Raw genomic sequence first — 20,606 nt, 5'->3', positions numbered from 1 at the left:
ACATCTTGTGGACAAATAGTAAAATTACACCTACATACATTTATTTCAATAAAATGACCTACACATACGGTAATTTAAAATTAACTTCTCATCTCCCACACTCTCCCATAAATACCCAAGACAATGACAAAAAATACATAAATAGTTACCTTCGTGACTGAACTTTTTTTTTTAATATGTATGTCAAGAGAGAATATTACGGTTTTTAGTGACTAGTAATTAGTAATGGACACAAAACTGAACTGAAAAAATGCACCTTTATTTCCAAATAAAATATTGTTGCCATACATTGTGGTAGGGAAATATTTTTAACGTTGCAATAACAAGGGCAAACGGGCAAATAAAATGCGTGGGTTTTATCGACAGTAGAATGTTTTATTTTAAAACTATAATGGCCAAAAACTGAGACATGATGATTTTTTTCCATTTGTTTCTTATTATTCTCATTAAAATGCATTTAGAATAAAATTATTCTTAGCAAAAAGTACCACCCAAAGAAAGCCAGACAATATTACCACTACTACCAGCAGCAGGTTACTACGAGTTATGCTATTAGTGCTGCCCAAGGTAACACTAGCATTGCTATGGTAATGGTATTACTCACTTATGATACCTTAGCAACGCTCGCAGTCAAGCTAGTAGTGTACCTCATGGTAACCCGCTGCCGTTAATATTACGGTGTGCTACCTATGCTCAGCTCCATTACCGTAGCTTTGTTCATTAACCCCCTTGTGTCAAGCAAGGTGTCAATGTTGGTTGAGCTATGGTTCAGATAAAGCCAGCACACAGGCATGTGTGTCAGAAGAAAGAGTGGCTTCATTCCATAAGAGAGCATGCCTGCTTTCAGTGTTGCTTGGTCCTTCCCCACACCAGAGAGCTTACTACTTTTCAGAGGTATTAATGAGTACAGACATTTTACTACATTTCCTCTATTGCCGAGGTATGAGCACTCGCTGAGAAACTGTTTTGGGGAGAGAGAGGAATAGAGAATTCTACACGCTTGTCTTTATGGCTGTTAACACCCTTATTAACATTGCCTTATTGGTTAATAAAGCACAAAAATGTTAATTTTCATGAAAGGGAAATACATTAGTTCTGTGTGCTCTCATTTAACAGCTGCAACTTGGAAAGGCCTCTGTGGTTTGAGTTGTAAACACATTTCCCACACAAAACTGACTTAAAAACTTTATAATGGGAGAGGGAAACTGTCCCTTGAGCAAGTACTATTAAAAATGAACTCTTTGTGAACATTCATTGGACTGGGGAATACACAGGAATAACTTTTGTAATTAACGCGGTTTTAAAATGTATACTTTTAAAAAGTTATCAGCTGCAGAAGAAAAGACTTTCACTAGCCAGCTACCTGATCCTATCTCTAAACACTATTTGAAACAGTCAGAAGACACACTGCTTAGTACAAGCAACAAAGCAGGAGGTAAAAAAACAACAACACCTTCCAAAAAAATGGACTTTAAAGTCAGCTCATAATACAGAACTTACAGGAGCAGATTGTGCTCTTTTAGCAACCTTACCAAGCAGATTATAGGCTAACAATAGATGTAAAAAAAACTATGTGCAGTAAGTGACATAATAGGTAAAGACTTTTACAGTAAATACTTTTACAGTATTTGACATATTCTGCTGCCATAATCTGAATAATTTTGCTGTAAGCAGACTTAAAATGAAACCGAGATGGTCCACTAGCGGTAATTTATACTTACCTGGGGCTTTCTCCAGCCCCATAAGTATCATGGCCTCCCTCGCCGTCCTCCTCGGCCCCTCCGTTATGCCGCTAGGACTCCCGGTAAGCCCGGGCAGTCCCGGCCTTTTGCGAATGCGTAGCTCGTCCGTGCACCTCTCGTCGCGCTCTCATCTCCTGGAGCATTCTGTGTCTACGCAGTACTACTGTGCAGGTGCAGAACGCTCCAGGGGATTAAAGTGCGCATGGCCGAACCAAGCCTGCTCAAAGGGCTTCAATTGGTAGCGACTGACTGGATTACCGGGAGTGGTAGCAACAGAACGGAGGGGCAGATGAGGATGGTGAGGGAAGCAACGGTGCTTATGGGGCTGGAGGAATCCCCAGGTAAGTATAAATCAGAGATAGTGTACCATCTCTGGTACACTTCAGGTGGCCACAAATGATCACAAGACTCAGGAATACTCTGTGGTATCCGAGTCTTGCGCTTGGTGTAAAATTACTGTAGTAATCCGACTTTTGCAGAGAAATTCTGCATTCTCCGACTGGTCCAATGCTTCTGAGTTCTGTGATTGGGCTAAAAATTACAGTTGCGGAAAATCAGATCTCTGCGGAAATCAGATTTCCAATCAGAAATTTCAATTCTGTGGAATGCAAATTAGAATTCCTATCTAGAAGCTTCCCTCTCTTGATGGGGGAGGAGAGACAGACTACAGGTACCCTTTAGTTAGGTCACACTAAGGTTAAAGCTACAGTCAGAAATCCAGATTCTGCATGAAGTGTATCTGTACCCGATACTTATAAGGCAGTTCACAATAAGCTGCAGCTCATTACTCTTAAAGTAGTGTAATGCTGCCACCTAGTGGCTTGGATTGATAGCATACATACAACTTCACTAAATGCGCACAAAGGAAGAACACCTGTGTGATTGGGTTCTAATTGAAGCAGCTGTTCCCTAATTTAGGGAATCACATCATTCATACCAGTTTCAGAGTAATGATTCAGTAAACCAATTTGAAGGAAACAACTTTGATCTTCAGATCTGTCTTAAAGGGGAACTGAAGAGAGAGGTATATGGAGGCTGTCATGTTTATTTCCTTTTAATCAATACCAGTTGTCTGGCAGCCCTGTTGGTCTATTTCTCTGCAGTAGTATCTGATTAAAACCAGAAACAAGCATGCAGGTAGTCTTGTCAGATCAGACTTATAAGTCTGAACCACTGAAACACCTGATCTGCTGCATGCTTGTTCAGGGGCTATGGCTAATAGTATTAGAGGCAGAGGATCAGCAGGGCTGCCAGGCAACTGGTATTGTCTAAAAGGAAATAAACATGACAGCCTCCATATACCTCTCTCTTCAGTTCCCCTTTAAAGCACACCTGACGCTAAGATGTATACGGAGGCTGCTGTATTTGTTTATTTATTTAGCTGCTAAAAAAATGCACATTGCCTGGCAATCCTGCTGATCATCTGCCTCTAATACCTTTAGCCATAGACCATGAACAGGCGCATGCAGATCAGGTGGCTCTGACTAAAGTCTGACTAGATTAGATGCACGCAAGTTTCAGGTGCGTGATCCAGATACTACTGCAATCACAGAGATCAGCAGAACTGCCAGGAAATTACTACTGATTAAAAATGAAATAAATATTTGGCTGCCTCCATATCCCTCTCAGTTCAGGTGTCCTTTACTTTTAGCCTGGAAAATAGGGGCCAAACCTTCTGGCCAATCTTTGCAAAAATACTTGTAACATGGCTCTACCATTGATCGACTGTTCTCAACAAGTTCCTGCAATCTCCTGTATACATTCAGCAATTGGCTGCACATATTTATGATTTGATGAGCAGGGTTGTCCACTATGTGTGCAGCACACAGGAGAACACCCTGCAACCACTGGGTCTTCAGGTCTTTCTGCCTATTAAATTCTGCCTTGTCTGGATTTTTTCAAGATAATTTGCATGCAGAGTTTACATAATCCTGCATCAACTCAGAATTATTTGCACCTCACTGATCATCCATACTCATTAGTATAGGTCCACTTTAACCACCTCACCCCAAGGCGGTTTTTACTCTAACAGACAAGAGCGATTTTCACCTTTCCGTGCTCATCCCTTTCATTTGCTAATAGCTTAATCACTACTAATCACGAAATATGAAATGATCTATATGTTTTTTTCACCACCAATTGGGCTTTTTGGGGTTGATATTTGTTTTCAGTAATTATTTTCTATGCATTTTAAAGGGAAATACAAGGGAAAAAAAAGTACACTTTCTCCAATTTCATCCCCTATGGTTTTAAAGAGACTCTGAAGAGAGAATAAATCTCACTTCAGAGCTCATAGTTAGCAGGGGCATGTGTGCCCCTGCTAAACCGCCACTAACGCGCTGCTAAACGGGGGTCCCTTCACCCCCAAACCCACCCCCGCAAGCGTTAGTCGTATATTTGGTCGCTCCTGGAGGCAGGGCTAACGGCTGCAGCCCTGCCTCCAGTCGCGTCTATCAGCGGCGCATCGCCGCCTCTCCCCCGCCCCTCTCAGTGAAGGAAGACTGAGAGGGGCGGGGGAGAGGCGGAGATACGCGCTGACAGATGCGCGTGGGGCAGGGCTGCGGCGGTTAGCCCTGCCCCAACCAGGAAGCGCTCCCCCGCTTTACGGAGGGGATTTGGGGGATCAGGGACCCCCGTTAAACCGCGGGATAGCGGCGGTTTAGCAGGGGCACACATGCCCCTGCTATCTATGAGGTCTGAAGCGAGATTTATTCTCGCTTCAGACTCTCTTTAATATAAACACTGCTACTGTACATAAAACCCACACATTTTATCTGCATATTTGTTCTGGTTATCACAAGATTTTAATTACGTCCCTAGTACAAAGTATGGTGACAATATATCATTTGGAAATAAAGGTGTATTTTTTCTTTGGCGGTTTTTTTTTTCCGACTATTTTCATGTGCATGGGAATACACGTGCACCCACGGGAGCACGCACGTGCGCGCGCACAGCGGAACTGTCTGACTTATAAAAAGGTCCTGGAGCCATTAAGAGGCTCTAGCAGGGCGTTTTTATAAGTCAGCATGTCATTAAGTGGTTAAGTGCTGAGTCATTGTGAATTTACATGGTTTCTTTCCTATTGAGATAGTCATGAAATGTATTACTGCTGATAAAAGGGCACTGAATAGCACTTCCACCTTTCCATCCCTTCTTCCTTGCACAATGTTCTGAACCATGAAACAAACTTTACTGACTAAACACAAGACAAGTCAGATTTCTTTATTTTGTTTTTTTTATCAAATTGCCAGAAAAAAGTTTGTAATTCTTATACTTAAGATTGATAGAATTACTTTACACTTGACTCATGAAAAAGTTTAAAGCGGAACTATAGATACAAATTAAACACATTGTTTCACTTACCTGGGGCTTCTGCAAGCCCCCAGCAGCTGTCCTGTCCCGCACCGAGTCTCCATTCCCCCGCCACCGTTCCGGTCCATACCTCTAATTGTAAGTCAAGGCCAGAACAGCCCTGCCAAGCGTATCCTTTCTTTGCGTTCCCCTCTGCAATAGCGGGGAACGTGAAGGATACACGTGGTCAGAGCCGCGCAGGCGCAGTGGCCCGACGGCGAAACCAAAAGTAGCTGGCGGCGGGAGAACGGAGGCTCGTCGAGGAGCAGGACAGGACGGCTGCTGGGGGCTCGGGGAAGCCCCAGGGAAGTAAAACAATGTGTTTAACCACTTCAGCCTAACTGGATGAAAATTTTCGTCCCGTTAGGCTGCGCGCACTCCCGCGGGTCGCGCGCACTCCCGCGGGCCCCCCCCATGCGCACCCCCGCTGCTGGCCGTTAGCCCAGCGATCAATGAAAGGGATTATAAATCCCTTTCACTGATCAGGCCCCCCCCCCCCGGAGAAAAGCCGACAGCGTCTCTTCAGACGCTGTGGCTTTTCTGAGATCAAAAAGTTCCCTGTCTTCATACTCGATCAATCTCGCTCCCAGGACTTTGACTGTGGCCATCTTGTGGCCAAATAGCAAACTACACCACAAACACTTTGAATTGAATAAATACATTTTAAAACATTTAAAATCCCCTGTTTATCTCCCACACCAAAATATACCCACATACAAGTTTTAATGAAAAATAAAATGAAAAAATTACAATAAAAAACAAAACAAAAAAAGAAATAGTTACCTAAGGGTTTGAACTTTTTAAATATTCATGTCAAATGAGTATATCAATATGATTTGTTAAATTATGGGCTTCTAAATAGTGATGGACGCAAATTGAAAAAATGCACCTTTATTTCCAAATTAAATATCGGCGCCATACATTGTGATAGGGACATAATTTAAATGGTGTAATAAGCGGGACAAATTGGTAAATAAAGTACATAGGTTTTAATTATGGTAGCATGTATTAATTTCAAACTATAATGGCCAAAAGTTGAGCAATAATTATTTTTTTCCATTTCTTTCTTAATATTCTTGTTAAAATGGATTTAGAATAAATTAATTCTCAGCAAAATGTATCACCGACAGAAAGCCTAATCGGTGGCGGAAAAAAACAAGATATAGATCAATTCATTGTGATGAGTACAAATGAATGGGAGGTGAAAGTTGCTCAGATGTAAAAAAATCTCAACCCTGTAGGCTGAAGTGGTTAATTTGTATCTACAGTTCCGCTTTAAAATTATTGTTTGTTAAAAATTGTACTGGAATGCAAATGGGAGAGGACTATGTTTGCCCGTATAATGATTATATTCCTTTATTACCAACTTAGGGACTCTTTACTATACAGTGAAAAGTATAAATATTTCAATAACACTAGTTTAACACAACATTGATGAAACTAATATTACATCAATTATTTCCTGCAAGAGAGAATGATGGAAGAACAGTTTTCCTATTGTTAGTCATTTTAATGATCACAGACTTGATAACTTTTCTGCATCAAAAACTTATAAAAACTTTGAACCAAGTTTTCCAAATTCTTTGATTAGGTCCCAGAAAGCGGAATGACCCAGGGAATAATTTAAAGCTGTTTGTTGTGATGTGATTCACTTCTCCAGCAGACTTCTGCAAACTAACGTGAGCTGTGTGCTCTCTAGGGCATGTTAATATTGGTTGCTAAACATCTGACAGTGTGATAAATCACTGCAAGTTTCTTCTGCAGAAAGATGAAGAGATGAAAAACACGGCTTGCTCTGGGGAGAGAAATGAAGCATCTCATGAAAGGGAAGGCGGGGATTTACAGAGCATCCCAGTTTACAATATGGCATATCCACATTCATTTCTAGAAGGCTTGTAAAGCACAACTTAAGTATATTATGCAAACAAGCCAACAAATTATAAATGTGAAACCACTGATGTAAAAATTGTGACTAACCTGCTTGCCACTTCCAGAAAACACAGAAATTTGCAGTGAAAATGATTAAAAAGAGGAACAGTAGTGAGAATAACGCAATTAATAAAATTACTTATTTTTCTTTACAATATTTACAGTTGTGCTCATAACTTTACATACCCTGGCAGAATTCATGATTTCTCAAAGTGGACCTGAACTCGTGTACAGGACATAAGGAAAGCAGAGAGAAATGCACCCTGTGTGTTTTTAGAGAGAATAGCCTTTCTAATTATTATTTAGTATTTATATAGCACCAAACGCTGTATAGAGTATATTGTTTTGCCACTTAACTGCCCCTTAAAGGGGCTCACAATCGAATCTCTACCATAGTCATAGGTCTATTTAGAGTATGTATTGTGTAGTGTATATATCGTGTTCTAGGGCCAATTTAGGCGGAAAACATTTAACGTATCGGTATGTTTTTGGGATGTGGGGAGGAAACCGGAGTGCCAGGAGGAAACCCACACATATGTATCCAAGTTCGAGAGTAGCAGGCCGGGCACAACCAGTAAAAAACTGCCTTTTATTTGAAAAAATCCTTAAAAAACAACAAAACATACTATTCCATGACAGCATTCAAGGATATAGAGAGGTGGTACACAGCATGCAGAGGTCGAAAGCCATTTTGCACCCCTTAGTGGGGCGCTTCATAAGGACACTGAGCCCCCCCCCAATTGCCTCCCCTTAAATAGTATACTCACTATTGTGTAGATAGAAAGCCGGCTGGACGCCCAAGCCGCACGCTCCTCCTCCGTCTATTCACTTCCTGGTCGCCCGTGCGTTCCAAAGGGCGGAAACTGGAAGTGGTAATACAGTTCGGCGGTGAGAGAGGACTTTCCCTGATCCAAATAGATGCTGGCATAGTACCCACCCATCACAGGGACGTCACAACCAATGGAGGAGCATCTCCCAGAGCGACCAACGGGACAGCAGAGCGGCATATGCCGCTACCTGTTACTAGGCAACCATTGCATTGTCAAACAACTGCAGTTACTCTTTTTTTCTTGTTTGTTCTTGTATGGGTATAGACATACTTTAGAATGGCGGCTTGAAACTGAGAACTTATTCTAGCCATACGCATAAAGAATATCGTGCAGTCTTCAAAAGTCTATACCAATTATTATAATTAATCAAATTGATTTTTTTTTAACTCCCCCATTAAAAAAACCCTGTCATATTTGATTGAAACAAGCTGCATTTACTTGTTGATTATGAATAAATGTCATCTTACTGAAACAAAGTTGAAACATGTGGGCAGTAGTAGGACTGTCATGAAACAAGGTGAAACAGAAGGGATTTTGCAGCAATACACCCCCAAAACAAACACGCACGCACACACACACACTTTACAAACTTTGATTGCTGCAACTCACTTGAAATGACCTTTCCATGGTAATTGCGAAGTAATACTCTCTCCTGGGATATCTGCGCTCACAGATGAACACATGGTTACATATTCTGCCCTTTTCTCCTGTCTGTTTGGTAAACAGCTTCTTCCCAATCATTTGTGAGGAAATGGCTTTGGCTTCTTCTGGGCTAAAATGAAAGATAAATGGAAAATGAAGGCACGCAGAAAACCATGAAATAACCAGACATGCAGTGCATTGTTTAGCAGCCTGTCACCTCACTTCAATTCTCCCTTCTCTGACAGATGAAAATGTACGCATAATAGAAAGTGTTCACCTCATGGTAACCTTAAGAAATTGTGCAAAACTGACATTTTAACCCATGGGAACCAATCATATTACCACAAACATACATGGGAACTGTAAACGTCTTTCTGCAGTTTCATGTTGCTAAAAACTATCCTACTTCATTCTGCAGCCGGTTTCCTAGCTGTGCGGCTTCCTCACACTACTGTTCTCTGCAGCAGAACATTGTATTGTCTGTTAGCTGCGAGTCAGGTATGAGGCCATACAACTTGTGCAGTAGTAATTAGCCAACCTTTACTGTTGCTTTTCAACACTTGGACAAATCCACTGAGTGGTAGGAAACGCTAAGACTATTAATCGCCAGTTTCTTGTAGAAACAGTGCAAGGTGACATATATGCACATAAAACAAAGCATGGAAGATGAAATCATGTTTGAAAAAAGAAGGACTGTGATGGGAAAAGGCGTTGATATCTGGCCACTTATCTTGGAAGTGGGATGCCTATGGAGGGTCTAGAGCAGGGGTGTCAAACAAATACAAAGTGGGCCAAAATTGATCACTGGGACCTCGCCGGGCAACCTCAATGTCTATTGGCCACTTTATAAAGTTCCCTGGTGTCTAATGGCTCCCCTACAACCCCTATAGAGTTCCCTGGTGTCTTTACCCTCCACTACACAGTTCCCTAGTGTTTAGTGCTTTCCCTAACATCCACAACAAGCAAACTGCAGCGAGTCCCTGTGGAATAGGCCTAGTCAGGTCTATGTTGCCGGTGCACAATCCCTCTGTGGGTCACCACTCCACACACGGTTCAATGTAGAAAATACGAAGGAGGCACTCAATTGGCTTCAAACTTGCGTTTTATCAAATCCCAGTAATACACGACATGTTTCGGGGCATATTCTCTTCATCATTTACTACATTCCCTAACATCCCCATATAGTTTTCCTGGTGATATAGGGCTTCACCTCTAGTGTAGCTTACCTGGTGGTCTAGAGTGGGCCAAATATAATGCAAAGTGGAGAAACCACTTGAGGGCCAAATATTTGGCCCATGGGCTGGAGTTTGACACGTATGGTCTAGAGACTTCCAAGGTCCTCCCTTAGCCATCCAATGCTGCCCATGAGTAACATCCATGCATGTACGATAAACATGTGCATGCCCAGCAGAATTAAGCACTTGTGTATGTAGAAAATGAAATGTGCACAAGCTGCTTTTTTATACTGGGCATGTGCGGACCTTACTCGTGCATACCCTGTCCGGATATGCTGGTACATAGCGGCAGCATGGCCACAAGGAACATATTCAACAAGCTCTTGTCAAACATATTTAGAGGGACCCTACCACTGGAATGGTGAGGTGTAGGAGGACCCCAGAAGCCTCTGGACTATCGAGTTCAGAGACAATATCACTACTGAGGTTTTTTTTATTTAAATTCTGGCTTTGGGTATATATATATATATATATATATATATATATATATATATATATATATATATATATATATATATATATATATATATATATAGCACTGAGGTTTTTCTTACCCAAAGTAGAAGTTGCCTTTGAGCTTGTAGGCCTTGGATCTAAAATTATACTGTAGCAATACATAATAAAGGTTTACTTTACCCAAACAACTGAATTTTAGAGAGAAACATGGGAACAGTGGTGTGGTGTGAAATCTAAATCAGTAGGAAAGGTATAGGTACAGATCTAATCTTTCATCATTGACCCTGTACACCCTCAGTGAATGGATTTGGTAATAGTGGCACCATGTCCCATACATAAACTGTGACAAGACCACACCCCGTGTGCAGCTTCATGCTCTCCTTGTGCCAAGATTTTGTTTACTTATTTACAGGTTACTTGTTTCTTTCTGCTGGCATTCATTCAACATAAATAATTGTGGCAATGAAGCAATGGTCTATGTGAAAGTACTTAGTAATGGTCTTTAGTACTACATTCAAGAAACTGTTTTTGCAGCTAATGCCCTTTGCATGGGTTGGCTTCATGGCTGCTCCAACAAGCAAAATATTAACAACATATCTGATGGTATCAGTGTTGCAAAAGACTAGCTACATAGTAACCGCAACTTACTGCTCTCCCAGGCAGCTGTATACAGCACTAAAAGTTAAAGAAAATAGCTGAAAGGGACCGCATTATGTACATATTATGGCCTGATGCTATACTCGATATGGGCAAGTTACGGTCCGCAGGCTGTATCGGGCTATTTAGTTGTTGTTTTTTTAACCCGGCCTGCCAAAGTTTAAATCATTTCAGTAGCAACATCAGACACTTACATTTGTGTCTGCCCGAGATCCTCTGTCTCCTCATTGCAGGCCCCAGTATTTGCAGCAAATTAGCGGAGATACCAGGCGCGTGCTTCCACCTCCCAGTCTGACCGTGACCCCAATCCACCATACGATCTTACTAGACACGCTCATTACCGCAACCTATGAAATGTTAAGAGTGAGCATACACTTGACATTTTCCTAAGAATAGATGCTGGCAACTCGGCTGAGCTGCTGGAAATAACAGAGCCCGAGGTGGGGAGGAGGACCTTGGGTGGCAACAGACACAAATAAAAGTGTCTGATGTTGCTACTGGAATGATCTAGGCAACTCCTGCTAACTGATTTGAAATAGACAAAAAATTTTATTGGATGTTTTGTGACTGGACATAGCAGAATAAATCCACTGTGCACAAGTGGTATAATGTGAAGAGGGAAGGTGACCTGCAGGAACTTTCTGGGTACACAAGAATCTACTTGGGCAGATCTCTTGTACATGGAGGGAAGCACGACCACAAGAAGATATCTGAGAAGCTCTTGTTGGATATGTACAGAAGGACCCTGTACAGCAGCAGTGGGCTCATTAATGGATTGGTAAGCCTGTCTGGACCATCCATTGCAATCCCTCTGCCTAGGGAAACATCCAACTTTGTTTTGTGATGTTACAGGTTTGCTTTGCGTTAATCTATTTTGAGGTCAATCTATAAAATGTATATTTATGCTGTATATATTTACCTTCTATTTATGCTGTTCATAGAGGGTGGTTTCTATGCCCAAGGAATTATCTTGGCAGAAGTCTATTAGGGCTGGTTCACGCCCTGTGCAGTGCTGCCATTAACACACCAGTCTGCACAGACATATGAATGTCTATAAACTTTCATATCCACACACATTCTCTGGGTTGCTGTGTGATGCGTTATGATGCAGTCATAAACTGTTTCACATGCATTGCACAACTGACACACAAAATGTAAATCTATGTGCAATGTGCACTAATGCATTTTCAAGTTTGTAGTGAATTTAAATGAATGCCAACTCACAAAGAACAATGCATCATAACGCACACACTGCAGTGCACAGAAAACCATGAATGCATTTTACATCTGCTTTATAAGAATTGAAGTGTGTATGAGGCATTAATCTCTGTCCTGTTTCAATTTACTCTCCAAGGCCTAGCTTGCATTATTCCTCCTCTACCTTCTAGGTTTCATTTCCTTGCCCACAGCAGATTCGAGGGTCACATGATGCATGCTGATCTATTCCAGCCCATTTTGCTCCTCAATTCCCAAGGTGTCAATTTCTAATTTATCATTGTATCTTTGATCCAGTCTGATTTTATCAATATATCTTCTTGTTCATTCTGAGCCAATCTGTTCTTCTCAAGCAGTTTGTTGAAGAGCTTCAAACCTGAGGGGGCCTCATCTTCCAGTGTCATTTTTTTGTCTCTGGTTGCTTCTGTTGATAAAATTATATCGTCCAAGTATTGGTGTTTGAATTATAATTCCCACAACATTATTTTTGAATCATTGCTATACTCGGGACAAGGTCCTCTAGCATCCAAGGATGAGGCACCAATGTGCACGCACCTTCACCCCTCCCACCTGAGCCATCACAAACTGATTTCTATTAGACTAAAGGCTACACACGATACAATAAAATGATACGATTTTACGGCAATTCGATAAAAACGATCGTATCTCCCGAAAAAATTAAAAGCTTTTTTTTCATTCGACTGAAAAATCTGATCGGATTTCTAGTTTTCTTCGATTTTTATCGATCCGGAATGCCAGATATTTTTCTTCAATCTTTCTAAAGATTGTATGGGGTGTTTTAGATTGTCAATTTATTAATCTACACACCCTAGCAATTTTGTCAGCGTTTCCAATCATTTTTTTATCATAATTGGGGAAAAATGTAACATAGGTGTGTGGTACATTGGTCATATTTTTGAAATGTTACAATCAGTCAGAAAAATTGATTGCAATTCTTAAATTGAACAGATATTTAAAAAATTGTATAGTGTGTGGCCACCTTAAGAGGCACACAGGGCCCCCAACACCTTAATCTCTAGTTATCTGGCTTGCAGTCTCTGCCATGTATCCCCTTTTCTTATTTCTCTCTGCTTGGGAATGATAGCTGAGTGAGTTGTGCGCCCCCTCCTGCACCCTGAGACTGTAGCCTCTCTTGCCTCTGCCTGGCCCTGGCTATTCTAAACCATAGTATAATGGCTTGTCCATCATGTAATACTGTATGCAACTTTGAGCAGAGTACAACAAATGTTTCAGACTATGCTGGCTACTAAGGTTTAGCAGGTTAATGTGAAATTCAGTTTTGCCACCAATGAGTGTTAGTGTACATGCGGGCTGCAGCAGCGGAGGTTAGCTCACCTTGAGCTTCACCTCTGGCCACAGCACTCCATGGCCCTCTATATCTAGAAGACAAAGGAAGCATCAGGATGATGTAGAAGGGTATGGAGCACTGCAGCCAGAGGTGGAGAACAAGGTGAGTTAACTCCCCACTGCTGAGGCCTGCATATACTAATGCTCAGTTTTAGTAGAACTGAATTTCACGTTTGCTCGTTCAACCTTACTGGCTACAATTATCCGAGGCAATAACACACTAGGAAGTGATAGCTTGTGCAATTTATAGCTTGCACGTGTTGTTTTTGTGTAAGAATTTCAAAGTTCGGAATAGATGACTTACGAGTAGACAATCTTCACGCCTCCTTTAAGGCCACCTTCAAAGGTTCCCTTGCCTCGACCACCAGCCAACACTTGAGCTTTAACCACCAAGTCTTTAGAACCTTAAAATAATGACAAAAATGACAAAGTCAATCACAAAAAAATAACCATCATAAAAAAATAATTGGTTAACATATTACAAAGCATTTGGAAGTAATTCTTAATATGCTCCCTCCTAAAAATCAAACAAGTACAAGCAAAGAGAGAACAGCAGATAGGGGGTTTTAAAAGTACACTACCATCTACAAGCTCAGAGTGAGCACCCTTCACCCATTGGTCTCTGCACGCCAGCTGGCTGAATCACATGGCGGCCAAGTGACAGTATGTATATCTGCCTGATCTAACCGTGGTTAGCGGTATTGTGAGCGCAGACTGTGTGAAGATTGTGTCACAGGCACCACTTTTCACGATTGGACCAGCCTAGGATCTGGCATTCTGGACTCCACACAGCTTGCAAGCAGAGGAGGGTGAAATACAGCATTCCATCATTGTTTCTCCACTCATTTGCTGCTGTGTTTACTGTGTTGTTCCCATCTCTTTCCACGGAGCTTCATTATATGTTGGGCCCGACAGACTTGACTATACAGTTTTTACAACTGAGGGTATTGATGTGAGGTTGTGGTGGTTTGTATGAGGTGGTGTGACCTGAGGTTGGTGTGGGGGCGCCCCATTGTTAGGGAAGGTTTCAGGTAGAAGTGTGCTTTTATTAGGGCATCATCCAGCACCAGTGCCTTGCTGATGTCACCTATAAATGCATGTATTATTTATGTGCAATAAAGATTACATTTTGGACTCACTATGAGCCATCCATGAGTTTATGTTATGCATATGGGTTTTATTAGTACCAGACAAAAAAAAAAAAAAAAAACAGCTTGAATACAATACAATCTCCAATAAAATAGCCAAGCATACATAAAATATATCAGTCATTCACATATATAAACTTGATGATTTGTACAGCGTAAACGGCATGACGTGCATTTCACAACTCACGTGGGTTGCTCTATCAGAGACCCATCGTAATATGCCATTTTGTGGCTTGATACAAACAAAGATCAAACCACAAATATTAAATTACAATCATTTTCACAAAGTACTGCAGACCACCAGGAATGCCAGCCAGCAATATAACTGTGGAGACCATCGCCATGTCAAGCCATGTGTATATGTGAGCAGTGTGTGGCCACACCATGGCTGATGCAGATGAGTGGGTAAAACTGTGGTGGGGGAAGCCACCCAAGTATGTAGAACATTACATATACACCCCCACATATACAGACTGCTTCACCTTTGCCTTATGGACCACAAACATTGTATGTCGTTGGTTTCAGTTGTATTGCTGCCTGAGGTTCTTGTGGCCCGTTTGTGAAAACAAGTATAACTTACCCTTTGGGATACGAATTCGGTTTATGCCAAGTTACAATCACAACAAAATAGCATACAACATGGAATTTGGCCCCTGGTGATTTGATCCCTCTGAGGTGCATCATTCTATGTTGTACAAATCGTGATTTTTACATAAGTTTATTACTTACGTACTATATGTATCCCCTGCTATTTTACTCGTTATTATATTAAAAGCCATGTTTCAATTTACCCTGGTTTAGTTGAAACCTCATCCGTTCCTCTCCCTTTTCATGTGTTGGTTACCTTACTCATAACAAGCACAATAAACAACAAAACACTGGCACAGTCCATAGTACAAACACCTCATCCAGAGTGTCTCCTTTGCATTGGACATTTCATACCTAGCATTGCTATTATATGTCTGACTTTTGTCTGGTGTCCAGAAAGATCATGCAGGATGGGAGTTTATTGGCACATGTCTGAATGGATCCTACACTTAACCTAGGATCCATAAACATGTCTATTCATCTCTTTTGATCTGTTTTGTGAATGGGACAATTTTAGTTTGCAGTGTGCCACAGCCTATTACTAGCTCTTTGCATTAGGCTTTTATCACAAATAAAGTAGAAAATAGGGCAGCGCCAAAAGGCAAACAGACTTACTGGTAACGTCTTTTTCAGGAATTGAAAGGACAGCACCAATAAAAGATGTCCTATCTACCTCATCTGGCCATAAAGGATACCATTTAGATTAGTATAAATAGGGACCTAGACAGCTGAGAGTCCAATAGCAGGCAGTACTTTGGCCATAATCTTGATCAATAGCAAGGGGGTGGAGGACAAGTTAAAGGCTAGAGCCATACATTTAAAATGTCTCGCCTCTCCCAGAAGGTAGGTGGTGACTCTCAAGGACGGCTATGAAAGCAGGTGAATCAGGAGATCCAGATACGCACCTTTCAGATCTAGAGAGGAAAGGAACTAACACTTCTGGTTGAGACTCATCACTTATATTCTACATTACAATTTCCTGAATAAACGTGTCGAGAACCTTCAGATTCAAGATAAACCTGTGCTGCCCTTGCATTTTCTCTACTAGAAAGACAGGTGAATAGTTTTCTTTACAGCACCTCTATTTAAGCCCTCTGTTGTAGTCCTAAAACACATTCCTGCAGTACAGGAGCATCTGACGCATTCCTAGGAGCAGGAAACACAAACGGTCTGGAGGGGAACTTAACACCAGTTTGCACCCTTCAAGAATTAAGTTTAGCAGCCACCTGTTTTGGAAATTTGGTAGCCACGTCGTATAAAAATCAGAGAGATTCCATGCCCCACCACTCACCGGGATTCTGTCATCACTGGAACAGTAGCTGTAATGAGGTTAAAGTTGGATCTGTTTCTGTCATCTGTTTATTCCCTCTTTTTAAATCCTGATGCTACTTTTGCTAGTCTTGAAAAGAAATACAGAAAGCAAAAATGTGTCTTCTTCTGTAGGAACTTCTTTTACATATTTGACCATGTATTCAAAACCTTCCACTACATTACAGAAGCGTTTGCGTTCTCTATGCTGAAACTACCTTAAAAAGGCATGCCAATCTGCTACCCGAGTAAGCATCTTGCATCACAGCATCCTTAAGTCATGCCAGCCTGTGCATGGCTGCACTTACGGTACTTGTTCTGCCAGCAAGTAATGTGGTTAGCAAGACTGTGTTGCCAAAACCTAAGTGCACACTCCAAAGTGCCAATATGCTCCTGCCAGCAGTCTTCCAGTATTCAGATCCCCCCTGGTCTGCTGCATTTGTGGGGGCACACCCCATCTACCACTCATTCCGCCTGACGTGGAAGCCCTGAATACAGCCCCTCAATCCTATTCTTGACTGGGCAGGAAACAAAGTGTGGTGGATGTCTCCCTGTTTATACTGATCTAAATGTTATCCTATTTTCCATCCAGAGGCAGTGGAAAGGTCATCTTTCATGGGTACTGTTCTGTGAAAAAAAATTAAGCAAATCTTCACACTACTCACAGATAAACATTAAGGCTACTTATACACCAAAATGTTGCGTTTTAGGGGACGTTAAGGTCGCATAACGTGCCCCTAAAGCAACGCATGGTGGTGTTGAAGTTGGACGTCAGATTGAGCTGCGTTACGCAGCTCTCAAAGCAGCCGCTCCAGGTTAGTGATAGGAAGTCCGGATCTTTTTAAGGATTCGGATCATTTGAATCGGATCAATGAAAAGATCCGGATCTTTGAACCAAATCATTTGAATCATTTTACTAGGGAAGCAGACTGGGTGAAATGACAAGCAGGACAGGACTTTCCCTGCACTGTACATTCTGTATGTTCCTGTTTCTTCCAGACAGACATCCACTGTGAACCGAATCTTTCATTGTGATGATCCGGATGATTCGACAAAAAAGATCCGGATCAAATTAATGATTCGTTCATGATCTGGACAACACTACAGTCCTACCATGAGTCTCTGCAGTGCAGTGAATATTAATTAGCCATGTGGCTGGCTGCAGAGGAGGAGGGGAGACCTCCTCCTCCAACATTACTGAGCATGTGCAAGCAGTTTTTTTTGTTTGTGTCTTAAAGGGACACTGAAGAGTGCCTGAGTTTAAAAGAATACACTTACTTGGGGCTTCTTCCAGCTCATCGTAGGCAGCGAGGTCCCGCGGCGTCCTCCTGGCTCCACTCCTTCAGCCTCCGCCGCCCCCGTTACTGGCGTCACCCAGCTACACCCGGGCTGGGTGTCGGGCCGGCTCTTCCCGGTTAATGACGCAATGCGTCATCACGCCGGCCGACTCGCATCATCTCAGCGGCCGGCGTGACATGTCTTTTCCATGCATGCACAGACCTGTCACGCCAGCCGGCCTAATGGCGCGAGGCGGTCGGCGTGATGATGGATTGCGTCATTAACCAGGAAGAGCCGGCCCGGGTGATGCCGGTAACTGGGGGACAGCGGAGGCTGAAGGAGTGGAGCCAGGAGGACACCGCGGGACCTCGCTGCCTACGGTGAGCTGGAAGAAGCTCAAAGTAAGTGTATTTTTTTTAAATTCGGGCACTCTTCGGAGTCCCTTTTAATATCTTAAACGTTTTGCATAGTATTACTTCATACGTGATAAAGTACGTCTATCAGGACAGCACCCCTCCTTGAGACTTGTCTCCCCTCCCACTCTGGACAGGAAGCTAAAAGAGATACAAATTTGCATAATGAGCAGGCAGCCAGTATATAAAGGCATCACTCACAGAAGTACCTCAGGTTTTGTTTTCCTGTCCCGGATGGGATGCTTCAGGAGAGTCTCCATATGCTATCGATGTCAGGTGACTAGGGCAGCGCTTGCAGGGACTCCATTGTTGTCTTACCAGGCGGTTTGTATGGAGTCCCGCAGCGTAGGGGAGGCTGCTCCATTCATGGCAACTGTTTAGTGAGCACATGAGCGCACACCGGAAGTTCCGGATCATAATCCGGAAGTGGGCTGGCGTCCCATGTGATCTGGAAATGCGGCTGGAGGTGGATAGTGGAACGAAGTGGCGTCACACGTGACCAGGAAGGCGGACTATCGGACGCATTGGAGGATTAGCGGTGTTGGCCGCGGTGATATTCGCCAGTTGCAGGTATTTTAAAATGCTAATTTATGTGCAGACTTTTGCAGCCCCTGTTCTCATATGTTTCTGAGAACATGGAGGATGCCACTAGCCTTTCCCCACTGCAGTTGTGGACACTGGTTCTGATCCCTCTCTGGCAAGTAACTTGTTTGATTCAGTTTGCTTTCCATGTGTATTGATTGAGGGATGAGGCTTATAGCTTCTTAAAGAGAATCTGTACTCTAAAATTCTTACAACAAAAAGCATACCGTTCTATTCATTATGTTCTCCTGGGCCACTCTGTGCTGTTTCTGCCACTCTCTGCTGCAAACCTGGCTTGTAATTGCCAGTTTTAGGCAGTGTTTACAAACAAACTAACCAGCTTGTGATAGACTCAGATAAGCAGAGTGTGTGAGTCATACAGAGCCTGCCGGGGGCCTGGAGAGGGTGTGTATAGCTTCTAGCCAATCACAAGAAGCTCTGCACATTGCAGTCTGACTGCCTCAGCCCGACAGAGCAGACAGAGGAGAGAAGATTAGATCATATAACAGAGATAATACAGTCACTGTGCAAGTAGGAAAGGCTGCAGTTAGACAGACCACATTAGAACAGTCATAGGAACGTATAGGATAGAAGAAATAAGGATGAAAATTTTGTTACAGAGTCTCTTTAATTGCTGCAGGTGGTTTAGGATGAGTCATCAGTTATTTAACCCCCCTGGCGGTATAATTCCCGCGGCTGCGCAGCCGCGGGAGGTTTTTTTTTCACTTTTTTTTTTTTTTCCTGTTTTTTTTTTTTAGCATGTAGCTAGCCTAGCGCTAGCTACATGCTTCCCCCCCCCCCCTTCCCCGCGGCGTCTACCCGTCCCCTCGGATCGCCGCCGGCGCCGCTTGCCCATAAGGAAATCCCGTTCTGAACGGGATTTCCTTGAGGGCTTCCCCCGTCGCCATGGCGACGAACGGAGTGACGTCATGGACGTCGTGACGTCACAGGGAGTCCCAATCCACCCCATGGCGCAACCTGGCGGCGATTGGCCAGGCTGTGCAAGGGGTATGCGGGGGGGGGGGGGCCTGTTTCCACGGCGGGTGGCGGCGCCGATCAGACCAAACACGCAGCTAGCAAAGTGCTAGCTGCGTGTTTGAAAAAAAAAATTATGTAAATCGGCCCAGCAGGGCCTGAGCGGCACCCTCCGGCGGCTTACCCCGTGTCACACACGGGGTTAACGCCAAGGAGGTTAAGGACTTAATGAGTTGGATGCATAATGAAATGTCCATAGCTATTAAAGTAATTAAGGTTTTTGCTATTGCCTCTTCATCCTCTACTAGGGCTGCACGGTTTTTCGGTTCAAAACCGAAACCGCAGTTCGTGCCAAGACGATCTGGTAATCGTCAGTATCCTCGGTTTTTACTGAGTGCCCGCCCGCTGCCTGCACGCTTGCCTGGCCCGCCTTCCGCTGTGCGCCGATTGGCCAGAGCCGCCAGAAGCAGTGAATATGCATTATGGTTAATGAGCGGGGAGGGCGGGTCCACTGGAGCGAGCGGCACACCGCTTTACCAATCGCTGGATAGCGATGGAATGACGGCAGTGTTAGGTGGAGCTTTACGCTCTGTACAGCTCCGCCTTCCGCTGCCGTCATTCCAGCGCTACCCAGCGATTGGTAAAGCTGTGTGCCACTCTCTCGAGTGGACCCGCCCTCCCCGCTCATTAACCATAATGCATATTCACTGCTTCTGGCGGCTCTGGCCAATCGGCGCACAGCGGTGCAGCCAGACAAGCGTGCAGGCAGCGGGCGGGAACTCTAAAAACTGCAGATAGTGACGATAACTATATCGTCTTCACGTGAACCGCCCCCCGCTGCCCTCACATGAACCGCCCCCGCAGCCCGGCTCTTATAAAGGAACACCAG

At 43.2% G+C, this 20,606-nt stretch overlaps 1 protein-coding gene across 5 annotated transcripts in view; it reads right to left on the bottom strand.

The window, feature by feature from the left end:
- SUCLA2 (succinate-CoA ligase ADP-forming subunit beta) overlaps positions 1-20,606 on the bottom strand; it is a 599,900-nt gene that overhangs the window by 491,562 nt on the left and 87,732 nt on the right. For all 5 annotated transcript variants that reach the window (XR_011026128.1, XR_011026129.1, XM_068267735.1 and 2 more), the window contains exons 3-4: positions 13,730-13,829; positions 8,462-8,624 (exon numbers count right to left, since the gene is read on the bottom strand). Coding sequence is in view for 3 of the 5 variants with exons in the window: in XM_068267735.1 (XP_068123836.1) it covers positions 8,462-8,624; positions 13,730-13,829 (263 nt within the window). In the remaining 2 variants the exon portion in view is untranslated. The remainder of the gene's footprint in view (positions 1-8,461; positions 8,625-13,729; positions 13,830-20,606) is intronic.

The sequence above is a fragment of the Hyperolius riggenbachi genome, chromosome 2 (genome assembly GCF_040937935.1).
Source record: "Hyperolius riggenbachi isolate aHypRig1 chromosome 2, aHypRig1.pri, whole genome shotgun sequence".
Lineage (NCBI taxonomy): Eukaryota > Metazoa > Chordata > Amphibia > Anura > Hyperoliidae > Hyperolius > Hyperolius riggenbachi.
This window is presented reverse-complemented; position numbering and strand designations above follow the sequence as displayed.